Here is a 12,261-nt window from a genome sequence, read left to right as displayed (position 1 = left end):
CTTGTGTACAATGAAATATACTGCTGTATTTTTTATGTTGTGGGCCTATATTTCTGCTGGAGGTCCTGGACATCTTGTTTAGATACATGGCATCTTTGATTCTATCAAATACCAACAGATAAAAAATCAAAAAGTGACTGACTCTGTTAGAAATCTTATAATGGGCCATGTTTGGATCTTCCAACCGGACAATAATCCAAAAATGGGTCACTGGGCACAAAACCAAGCTTCTGCTATGGCCATTCCAGCCACCCTATAGAAAATGAGTGTGGTGAACTGAAGAGGAGCAGCACCATCATGGAGCTGGGAATCTGAAGGGTCTGGAGAGATTCTGGATGAAGGAATTGTCTCTGATCTCTTGTCAGGTGCTCTCTAACCTCATCAGGCATTATAGGAGAAAACTCAGAGCTGTTATTATGCCAAATGGAGGTTTAAAAAAGCATTGAATAAAAAGGGTGCCGTTAATTGTGTCCAATGTGTATTAGAGAAAAAACATTTATGTCATAATGATATTAAATTCTTATTCTCCAATGAAAGTGTGAAATTTATGTGAATTTTTTAAATAAAAGATCAAAATGATTAACAATGCAGATTTATTTTCACGGCCTTCTTTGATCATATTTACCAAGGGTGCCAATAATTCTGACCACGACTGTAGATGACATAATGAACGAAATTGTACAGTCACAGTATCTCTTGTCGTAATATGTCAGCTTATATAGCCAAATATCCACATTAAATTTCTGTCTTGCAAAATTCCAGTATTTACGGAATTTTACATGTCCCAGAAGGGTACTTTTTCTACTTCTGGAAAAGACAGGAAAGAAATTAATGTGCGATTGGTCGCGTGCAACAGTTGACTGATGTTTTGGTTCTGTGCCCATGGACACGCTTACTATTGTTTTACGTTATTTTTATTTATTAAGAAGCCTTTGTTGCTTGTAAAGCTTTGAAATCACAATGGATTCTGTGGCAAGGTTAAATGATTAATACATTTCTATTGTTGTGTAAGCCCAAAAAAGATTACCCCTTCCCTGTCCTCAGAGACTGCTTTACCGGCACTGTGCATCACATGGGTGGATGGGAAGCACAGGCAGTCATGTACCAGCCACAGAGTAGGGAATTCCGCATATTATGGCCAACGCTTACTGGGCAGCGACAGGATTTCCTCTCTACAAAAGACAGTGCACAAGTAAATTTAATTACATCTGTAAAAAAAAAATCAAACTTAAGCATCATCTGACTTCATAAGTTCCAGCTTTTTAACATCCACCAGGGACCAGTGACACATTATGTTTGCTGAACAGTTTGAAGTCACAATGTTTTGCAACACAATGCTGATATTATTTATAGTTCTCCAGAAGTCAGCTTTCCATGAAAGCCAACACATCATTTCAGTTTAAATTCAGAGTGTTTTGTCTTTCATCTTATTCAACATTTAAATCTATCATCTTTGTGCAGGCTTCTCTGCTCTGAACCTTCTCTTGTTCTTCCTCACAAAACTACAAACATCAATTAGCACGCCTGATTGACTGATTGCATGATTGTAGGAGGTCAGGAGGAGCGCATCCTTTGACAGTGACATGTCTTTTATATGTTCCCACGAGAGGCACGTAGGCTAATCATGCTGAATATGGCAACCCACGTAGCATCAGCGCTGTGTTTTTTCCATTCATCCATGGTTGTCGTTTATTTTTAATAGGCTTTAATGGAAACCAGGTCCCAGGCCCCTTGAAGCACCACAACAAGCCTAATTTTTGGCATTTTTCGGTCTCTGTGCTGGAGGAATGCAGTACACAGCTGGCGGAGAGGGGGCGAGGTGCCGCTCTGAGGTCAGCACTGGGCAGACATCAGGGGCAGGTGGTGGTCTGTGTTCTGTGGGAATACGTGGGTGTATAGGGACAGAGACAAGGTTTTTATGAGAAAGCACTCTTCTTAAGTGGGCTGCTGGGGGCCCCTGCTGAACAGGGCAGCTGTGAAGAGTTGTTGGGTTTTATAGGATGTGATTCACTGCTGGTGTTTGCATGCAGGCGTACATCTGCGAACGAGGCTTTGAGGGAAAATAAGAATATGTGGATGTCAGCAGAAATCAATAATTCTCATAAAAACTTATTTGGTATCAGACCAAAGCTTCTGTGTGCTAAGCAAGCATTTCAGAGCGGTCAAATCCAGTTTGACTCACCCTACAGTACCGTGTGAACAGCATCTTCTTGTAACTCTGATGTAATGGATTAAGATGTAGTGTTTCTAAAACATCCTGACTCATAAAACATGTGGACAAAATGTTCAACATATGAGCTTAGGAAATTTCATGATGAATAGTGTTGGTCTGAGACGGGAGGTGGACCTGCAAAGTTACTGTCTTTGACAAAGTTTGGTCTGCGGCTTTTTGTCATGATTTATGAAAGACACCAACATCACAGCAAAGACATTTTTAATGTGTGTTTTATTTTATGTGTAAATGTAAATCTACAAATCAAATCTGTCTAAATATCTATAGAACAGATTTGTAGTGCAATAAGAGAGTCACCATAGGGGAGGGTATTTTTTTGAGTAGGACATCTGCGGTTATGTCTGGTTATGTCTCATCTGGTCATAGGGTAGTATCAAGCTGATAGAGGTGTGTACTTTGTGTGAAAAGCTCCAGTTACATCCGCTCCCCTTAACTAACCTTGGACTGTGAAACAACAATGATGTTGAAGCATACTGAGAGGAAGTTCATATTAAGTGGCAGTGTTGGTGTAGTAAGTTCATTCTGTGAATGCAGCTGTGTTTTTAAGTCACGTGGGGGGGAAAGCTATACATGAGTAATAGAACATGACTTTCATTACTTATTAATAAGTGTGTTTTATCAGAAAGAAAGAGAGAAAGTAATATGGGTGTAGATGAGAAGAAAATGAACTTTGTGTAATGCCATTATAAATCATCCTGATAATAATCCTTTTTAGCTTGTGTTTTAATTTGGACACAGACGCCATATTACAGAACTTTATGATCTTAAATCTTAAGTTAAGATCTGACTCAAATAGTTACCAGAACTATTAGTTGTTCACACTTCTTTTAACTTGAGATGGTGACACGTGTGAGGCGCAAAAAAGTGAGGATGTCTGCAAATGCATAGAAAAACAATGAAAAAAGTGAACCTGTCCACACAAAACATGTTTTTGCATTCCACTTAACTACTTAATAGTTTTTTTATGTAAATGTGCACTAGATGGATGTCTTTCATCTTTGCATCACTTTTTTAGTGTCTCACGCATGAGCGTTGTGCTTTTAGGACTGAAAAACTGGTGATCTGCATTGCGATGCTGGTCCACTATTTAGACCAGCTTGGACCAGAATGAAAGTTGGTGCTGATCTAAGATTGTGTTTTTCACTGGGGAGATTTCCCAGAAGGCTGCTCTTATAACAAAAAAAAAATCAAAATAATACCGTTTTTGCCTGGCAACACAAATAACCTGCGTTACAGTGCCACAACAGAAAGCGTTCAGGGAGTAGGTTCAAAAGAAGGAAATCACTTATGAGACGAATGTCACCCATCCTGGGCAGCAGAGGGAATGATACCGCTTCCTGTCTTGAGTGTACTCATGGCTCCTATCATCAGCTTTACCTGGCCCCAGACCAGCAGTGAACCTTCACTGTAATAATAGCACACAGAAGAGATCTCAAGAGATCCGAGTAAAATGAAGCTCTTCATCAGAGTATAAAAAGATGGCATTATGCAGAGGGCAGAAAATAGGGACTGATTGATGTGAAGGATGTGTTTAAGGACATCTGATTCATCTGGGGTCTGCCTTGTTCTCTCACACACGTGCTGACAGAGGTGACCCCTCCGTGGGGGGCACAGCTGTACCTCTGGCCTCCCTCCTCTGATCTAGAATGTATACACACGCTCAAACACACTGTTTCCACATCTCTGCCAACTCAAACCTGTCCAGCACAGACAGTCCAGCTCAACATGGTAGCGAGAAGGCTATTGCTTAACATTCTGAATCAGAGTCTCCAAATTACACTGTAATGAACTTGTACTTCCTTAGAGTGTTCCATTTGTGGTTTGCTTAACCACAGTTTAGCATTGTGCTTGTATTACAATTCACCAGAAATAACTGTAATGCACATCTTCATAAAGTTGACAGTCACTTGGAAACCTGGAAACTTGTGTTGTGTTACTATATTCAAGGCTGTCAATTTGACCACATTGTGGCTTTTGTGGGATGTACTTGCAATGATAGTGTGTCACTGATTGTGTGTTTTGCTATATTGTGTTTTCTGTAGGGTTGGTAGAGGGATCTCATCTGCCTGATCCACAGCTGCTTCCTGCCGGAGACACACACCTTCGGCATGTTGGTGACATGCTCACACTCATCTGCAGGTACTGTGTCCATCTCACACAAACACTAAATCTAGAATATGCTCATTTTATTGATATTATACAATTAAGCATTCCAGTATTCAGACAGAATAAATTTAAACTCAATTTAGAATAACATAAAACTACCAAATTATTTTAAATAGCCCTTTTAAAACCATCTTGTCAGAAATATTTTCTTTTATGTTTCACAGAAGAAAGTTATACAGGTTTGGAACATAGTAAATGAGTAAATGACAAAATGTTTATTTATGTGTAAACTATCCCTTTAATTCGGTATAAGCACTTGGGTGGCAGCTGGTGTGTTTCCAAGCACACTGATCTCACACCATAACTCTTCAAAACAAAACTCATTTGCTTTTGCTTGTGGGATGAGAGGCTCTCAGAAAGCAATATAGTCCCAAAATAGCTATGTCATCCAAATGCAGCGGAAAGAGAAGGGGACAGGGGACTTCTGAAACATACACATTTAGACTCTGAGAGAGCAATCCATGCTATTGCAGTCATGCCAGGAATGCTGACCCTGAAGAATCTTAACTAATGTAACGGTTCCCTAGAAGGCCCTGTGAGCCAGAAGCAGATACTGCCTTTGGATCTGGACAGAGATTTGAGGCTGAAGTTGCATGACCCATCAGTCTAGAGGCAGCAGCAGTATGTGAGATATGTCTGATTCTCCACTGGGGTCCTTAAAATGTGCCCTTTTAAAAAACAAACACTGTGTGAAACATTTGAACACTTCCATTCAATAAATACCTGTTCCCATGTGAAAGTGGGACACTAACAAACTTTAAAACTTTCCAAAATAAACCCTACTGAGAATATGGATAAAGAATCTGACATGCTCTCAGAGTAAAAAAACTCATTTTCAGTAATTCAGAAAGAGCTCTTGTAACATTTAAAACAAATGTAATCAGGAACCGCAGAAGCATCAGTCAATGAAGGATTTGTATTAAACTGGTCTTTCAACCCTCCTTATGCTTAATTCTAAAGTTATGCTCAGGATGCCAATCAAAAACATCTGCTGTTGATTAATTTCAGTTACTTTTGGGATTGCGTTTGTAATGGTCAGAGTAAACTAAAAGAGGCTGCAGAATGTGTTTGTATGTGGTTGGTTGTGTAATTTTCCTGATTTTGTTTTTAAGTTCTATAATATATGACATGAATAGCTAAAAATCAAATGTTATAGCAGCAGATACTCTCTGCAATGATTATTTAATCTGGCATAAGCCTACTTGGCTATGAAATTGTCCTTATTGTTGCTGATGTTTTGTTTATATGGTGTGACTTACATTAGAGGATCAACTTCCCTGCACTGGAAGCTGGCTAACAGAGATGTGTCATCGGTACGGATTGAGCCGTGTGAGGAGAGAATGCACAAGCACTGCAGCAAGCTGGTCATACACAACCTGATGCACAATGACACTGGCTTCTACACATGCAGTCACCAAAAGTCTAGCATTCATGAGGTGTCCACATATGTTTTTGTTAAAGGTAAGATGATTAGAATACTTATTAATGTTTTTAGCATAGACCCAGAGATTGTACAAAATTGGTTTAGAAAAATAAAACATCTCTTTAGAAGTTTTTTACTTGTGTACATCACTGTTTGTGGTTACAAATGATCCCTGCAGGATAAACCAAGGAACTTGGCCCTTTCCTTCCAATTAATTGCCACAAGAGATTTTGAGGTCTCTCAATGTGTAAAACAGGACCTGGAAAAACCCCAAGCCATTAGAAAAGCTTGAGATTTAAAAAAGAGATGAAGTAATGAGAAACTTCGCCTCATTGTAGACCTGACTGAAACTAGAACAAAGCCATAAACCTGTTAGCCGGGCAATGGAGCTAGTGACTATGCAGCTATGACTGTGCTCACTTAGAAGATTTGAATCACTGACAACTGAACCGTATCTGCAAGACAGAACCTAGCTGTCACAAGACTAGGAAATAGAAAATCAGTGACACAAAAAAGGAAGGATTTTATATTAAGCTGGATGTCTTTAGAGATGGAAACAGAGTTTGATTGTTCTGGAAGCCTGGTCTTTGATAATTTCCTGTTTGGGCTTCTGCTTAGAGTCTTCCTGTGCCTCCCGACAACTGCATAAGCTGTTAACATTTTAAGCAAGAGTTTTTTAAATGTCCCTCAAAAGATATTGTAATAATGAATTGAATTATATATAATTATTATATATGAATAATAATATTTCACAATATTGTTGTATTTAGCCTTGCTTTTAATTAAATAAATTCAGCCTTGGTGAGCATAAGAGACTTGTTTTAAAAACATTCTTTAAAAAAAATCTTATCGACCCTAAACTTTTGAACAGTAGGGTATGTCCAAAAGAGCTGATCTGCAGTTTATCTATAGCAAAAGACAGTGATAACTTCAGCTGTGAAAATGACAACAAAGCTCACCAAGTCTCTGGCTCACCAACTGTTTTGTTTAGCAGACCTCTACCACTGTGGCCTGCTGCATATATAGCCAATTTAGTACCTGATAGTCCCCTGGTTCATCTCACTATGTGATTCCACTGTTTATGCGAGATAAGTTTGTTTAAAAAATATATTTTATTACATGAACACTGTCAGCACACAGAAGATCTTGTTTGTTTAATCATGCCAGTCTCGCAGCATAGCTGTACAGTAACATTCCCTCCTGCCAAACTGTTTCTGTTTCGTTATCCAGCAGCCTGTGTGGCAGTTTGCTGTTTAAAGAGAAAAATTATCTGACTTTATCTGGGATATTTAATTGCTCCTCTAGGCTAGATGTCTAGGCATTGCTTGAAGTCTAAGAATTCATTGATAAAAGATTAAATACTTTTAAAAATGGCATTTAAATCATAAGTGAATTAATGAATTATAGGATTTGTTATCAGTAAATTAGCTTTGTGCTAAGCAAACTGTTATTATTTTGTGCTTACTGTATTATTTTATTCATTTTAAATCATAGATCACAATCAACCATTTGTGGAGGCTCACAGTATAGCACAACTGCTTTATGCATATCGGGAGGAACCTTTTTTAGTGGTCCCATGCAGAACAACATCCCCGAATCAACATGTTATCCTTGAGACTGTGAGTATTTTTTTATGTTAACTGCACTGTTTTCAAACCCACTTAATGTAAAAATATTCACATATAATTTACGGCCACATGCAGAGGAGGTGAATATTTTACCTGCTTTACATGCCTCAAAAGCCTTGAATATGAAAAAAGGAGGATGTGTTTTGTATGATCTGACACTGAAAAATGCCTGTGCGTTTCTGACACCCATCATAGCCCTGAGCATGTGTATACAGATAGAGACAGTGTGCCATAGGCTCTGGGAAGCTCAAGGAGGCCTAAGGAGTCACTCTGTCTGCTTCCTGTAAGAACAGGAAGGTAGCGTTGTACTGTTGTTTTTCACTCAAAATAGAAACTCAGGTTATATATTAAACTTTTTTATGCATCATGTCCATGAAGACTAGGTTAGGGAAACAAACTGTACTTGAATAGTAAACTTCTGTTCATTAATTTAATAAAATTTTTAATTCAATGTTTTATTTTATTTTATTATGTATACTAGTAAGCAACTTCTTACATAATATGTAAAAATAGATTTGGTCCTCTAAACTGCACTGGCAGCGAACAACTTCAACAGTAGTGTTTTTTCCACAGTGGCCATGTAGTGGGTCTATGGTCATTTCTCACAGTTCTTTGCTATGGACAAACACTTCGAAGCCAGATGGCACAGATAGTAATGTAACCTTCCTGCCATTGGAAGATCTGTGGCATTCGTCCTTCCTGTTTCCTTCCTTCCCTTCTTTCCTATCAAGGCACTTGGACTCCGAACAAACAAAAGAAGCGAAATTGAGTATACAACTCAACCATGATCAGTTTCACACAGACAAGCTCAGCCCTGTTTTCCTCATTACTGGATGGGCTACTAATCATAGGCTGTAACATCTTCACACAACTTGTTTCCTTCTTCACTGAAAGAACTGTCACTTATAAGAAAATTTGTTAAAGGAATTCTCTCCTCTTGCTCTTCAGATGAATAATCCTATGACCGATCATGTAAAAAGTAGGGTGGAGTGGGATCCAAAGAGAGGTTTCAAGATTCCCTTGAAACCTTATGACAGCTACCAAATGATTACGTGTATGACCAGTGTGGATGGCAAACAATTTTCATCAGTCTACATGCTCTTAAGGATAAGTGAGTCATTTATTATTATTATTATTAATTAAGGAGAAAATCCCAGTTACGCAATTACCTTTTGAAATCTGTCATTAAAAATTACAAAAGCTTTTTTCATGACATAACCTGGATTCATGTTGGTACCTCCTGTTCTCTGTGCCTAGCGGCGGAGCTGAAAAACATTGGCATCAAACCAGAACGACCAAAGGTAGTGGTCGGTGACACCCTGATCCTCAACTGCTCTGCAGAGACCACTTACAATGGCATAATTGATTTTGAGTGGCAGTTCCCTAATGGTCGGGTGAGTTATCAGGAGATGATAAGATGCTAAAGATGCTGGAGTTTTACCAAAAGCCATTTAGTTTTAGATTAATGCTGTACCCATTCAGATCTGCTACCTGATTTGAACTGGCGTTATGTAAAATTCGGCCTGACATCCTCTGAACTTCCTGTCTTGCTTTCAGATCAATCACACTCAAGAAATTAAAAAGAATAGGGTCAAAGCTGGTGAAACCGTCATGATGAGTAACGCATTAATCATGCCTAATGTGACCATGGAGGACAAGGGCACGTATGTGTGCATAGCATCAATTGAAGACAAAAAGCATTATTCAACTAAAGTAACTGTATACGGTGAGGATGTAATGTTGTGCCTCTACTTTAACACACTTGTGATTTTGTTGAAAAGTTTAATAAATTTCTTGGATTTTGTTTTTCTGTTTGTCTCTACAGAGCATCCATTCCTCAATGTGACCCATAATAAACGCAAATTCATCTCTACCATAGAGGGTAGAAAGGTACAGTTTGAGCCACGGGTCAATGCCTTGCCAGCACCAGACAGAGTGTTGTGGTAAATTCATGCTTTCCATTTAAAAAAAAAAAGAAAAGAAATGACTCAAATGCCATGAGAGAAATTTAATGTGTAGCAACCATGTAAAAGTATTCCACTAGTAATGAATTTATTGTATGATTATTGCATTGGTGGGGCCTTATATTTTTTGGTATAGGTACAAAGATGGAGTTGCCATTTCAGAAAATTCCACATGTTATGAGACAGCGGGCTACAGCCTCACCATAAAACAAGTGAGGCAGAAGGATGCTGGGATCTTCACTATCGCTCTGTCAAACCAGGAGAGGGGTCTCTACAGAAACCTCAGCTACAGGCTGGACGTCAGAAGTAATGCAGAAAGCCTGTAATATGATCATCTGAGGGGTTTCTTTGCTTCAAGCAATACTGGACCAAATAGTGCTGTCACAACTAAACACTAATATAAATAGCTAACAGCACAAAATCAAATAGTTTTAGTTGCATTTTAATTACATATCAGTGAAGCTAAACAGATTCTTTAGCAAATTTTGAATGTGTTGGGGAGAAATCAAAGTAAGCAGATGAATTGATATGCTCATCTCAGAAAGTTCTGGAATGTGCTGTCAGAGCTGAGATTTTGATAATGTGCTGCCCAGATGTCCCCTTAATTTTTGGAAACATTCCATCCCACAATGTACACAACTATGATTGCCTTCTTTGGCCTAATATAAAATATTTATTTTAATGTGTCTCTGTCCTCAACCTGAACTGAAGTATATGACATCATTACAGACCCAAAAGCAAAACCAAGAACCAAGGTCAAAAACAATGGAAACGGTGTTAAGAGATTTCTGGTTGCAATTGTTTTTGGGCATCATTCATCAAATCCTGAAATCTGCCTGATGCTAAATCTTCAAACATGCTGTTTTTCTCCGTCATGAGCACAGATGCTCTTCAATGAGATCCATAAAGGCAATATTACTCCCTGAATATTATATAAGCCTGAATATTCTTACTCTTCCATTTTGGAATTATGAGGTGAAAGTTTTTTTAGTGTTAGCCAATGATCTGCAAATGATCTGTATTTTTTTCTCAGACTGACCATTTAAATGATTGATGATCTGTATGTCCATACGCACACAGTGAAGCCAAAGATCTTTGAGGAGGATGTGGCTCCAGGGGGCCCACAAGCTTACAAATATAACGAGGGGCACCAGCTCACCTGCACTGCATTTGGGATTCCCATGCCAAACATTACCTGGTTTTGGCAGCCGTGTGACCCCAGCCCTGATCTTACAGAGTAAGTCAATAGTACACAAAAAAAAATACTGATTTTTGTTACTGTTCATATTCAGATTTACTTTGAATCAACAGGTCTTCTGTTTAGTATTTTACATCAGATAAAAGATTGCATTACTTCTAATCACATTTCATTGTGTCAAAAATTGTGACAAGGGTTGGTCTTTCTTGTCATTTTCACAAATTTTGGTTTGTGGCTCCATAGAGAGTTGTCACCCTCCTACACTGAAGATCTCTTTTCTTGCTGAGGTGTTAAAGTCAATGATGAATGTCGGCCTTTACCCACAGCTCTCATTATTCAAATGAACTGAATCCGTTTCCTTGACATCGGTCCAAAATAAAGTATGCTTATTGATGAAAAATAGCCCCAGAGCTACATTTTGCAGTCATTGGCTCTGTAAATGTGAGGACGATTTATTGTTCTCATTCCCCAAGCCTGCATTGTGCTATAAGCAACAGTATTGCAGTGTTAATGCCAGCCTTTTAGTGAACCTTTATAAACGCTAAGGATGTCCACTGAACTTAGTTGGTGTGTCATGACAAGATTTTCTCATAATTGAGAATAATTATTTGTCAAGGGGTACTGCCAAATTTGCGAGAAAAATACTTTGGGCTTTGTACCACAGTGCCAAAATACCACTTTGCCTGTTCTAAATATAATCAGCGATGGCAGTAAACACAACAGCTCATAATATAGATGGTGAGAAGACTTGATTTTCAACATCTAATGAGAGAGGTACATTGGAGGGTAATTGCAATGCCCTAGTTGGAAGAAAAATAGAACCATTCTTCTTTTATTTTCAGTAAAATGATTTTATTTCTTGAGCAGTGACCAAAAAGAAAAATTTGCCACGATCACACCGCCAGATTTGGGAGTTGTGGGAGTGAATCCCCTACATGATCATATTTTACTTAATGTGTCATTAAGTGTCCATAAAATTCAGTGTTTTCAACGGTCCCATGTTAGAGATATCATTATTGTGCTCATGAAGGTGATCTCTCAGAAGTCTTCTTAATCAAGGGGCTGTGAGAAGTTATCAGTGGTCCCTTGTTTACCATGGAGTTCTGGGATCAGCCTTATCTCAGCCGGCCAGAGAGTGGGGGTGTTTCCTTTGAACGGTGACGCATGACTCAGCCCTTCCTGTCACGCTGCGGTTTCCTCTCCGACCTCGACTCTCATTAATCCGATTGTTCCTCCACTCAGATTGATGCAAAACAGGTCTTTGGTCTCCTGCCGGTTCAAGGCATAAAACACATGACTTGATACATGGCCCTCAAATTCAGAAAAAAAAACATTCATTCATCATGTTCCATGAAACCTTGTGTTTAACGGCAGAATATAAATGTATTTCAAAGACGTTAGCTAAAAAAGTTAATTTGCCCAACAGTTTTCCTCTTTTTTTTAAGGGAAGACCTGTTTTCTGTTTCTCACTTAAAGTAGAGGGTATTCACTGAAATCTTATAACTTTACGCCTTGGTATTTCCTTGTGTACATCCTGCTTTGATGTCAAAAGGCAAAAACTTCCTCTGTAAACTCCAGAGCAGAAATGTCATTCCTTATTACAAATGTTGGTTCAACAATTATGATTTCTCTAAATGTGTGTGTTTTTG

General features: G+C 38.6%; 1 protein-coding gene across 1 annotated transcript in view; it reads left to right on the top strand.

Annotated features, from left to right (window-relative positions):
- The window catches only part of LOC107744528 (vascular endothelial growth factor receptor kdr-like), a 50,959-nt gene that overhangs the window by 8,029 nt on the left and 30,669 nt on the right, over positions 1–12,261 (top strand). The window contains exons 2-10 of the mRNA XM_016558224.1: positions 4,276–4,372; positions 5,664–5,860; positions 7,317–7,441; positions 8,399–8,561; positions 8,708–8,844; positions 9,008–9,176; positions 9,276–9,393; positions 9,551–9,720; positions 10,495–10,651. Coding sequence (XP_016413710.1) covers positions 4,276–4,372; positions 5,664–5,860; positions 7,317–7,441; positions 8,399–8,561; positions 8,708–8,844; positions 9,008–9,176; positions 9,276–9,393; positions 9,551–9,720; positions 10,495–10,651 — 1,333 coding nt within the window. The remainder of the gene's footprint in view (positions 1–4,275; positions 4,373–5,663; positions 5,861–7,316; positions 7,442–8,398; positions 8,562–8,707; positions 8,845–9,007; positions 9,177–9,275; positions 9,394–9,550; positions 9,721–10,494; positions 10,652–12,261) is intronic.

This window comes from Sinocyclocheilus rhinocerous, unplaced genomic scaffold (assembly GCF_001515625.1).
Source record: "Sinocyclocheilus rhinocerous isolate Xijiao unplaced genomic scaffold, SAMN03320098_v1.1 scaffold557, whole genome shotgun sequence".
Lineage (NCBI taxonomy): Eukaryota > Metazoa > Chordata > Actinopteri > Cypriniformes > Cyprinidae > Sinocyclocheilus > Sinocyclocheilus rhinocerous.
The sequence above is the reverse complement of the archived record's forward strand: the minus strand, read 5'-3'. Positions and strand labels throughout refer to the sequence as shown.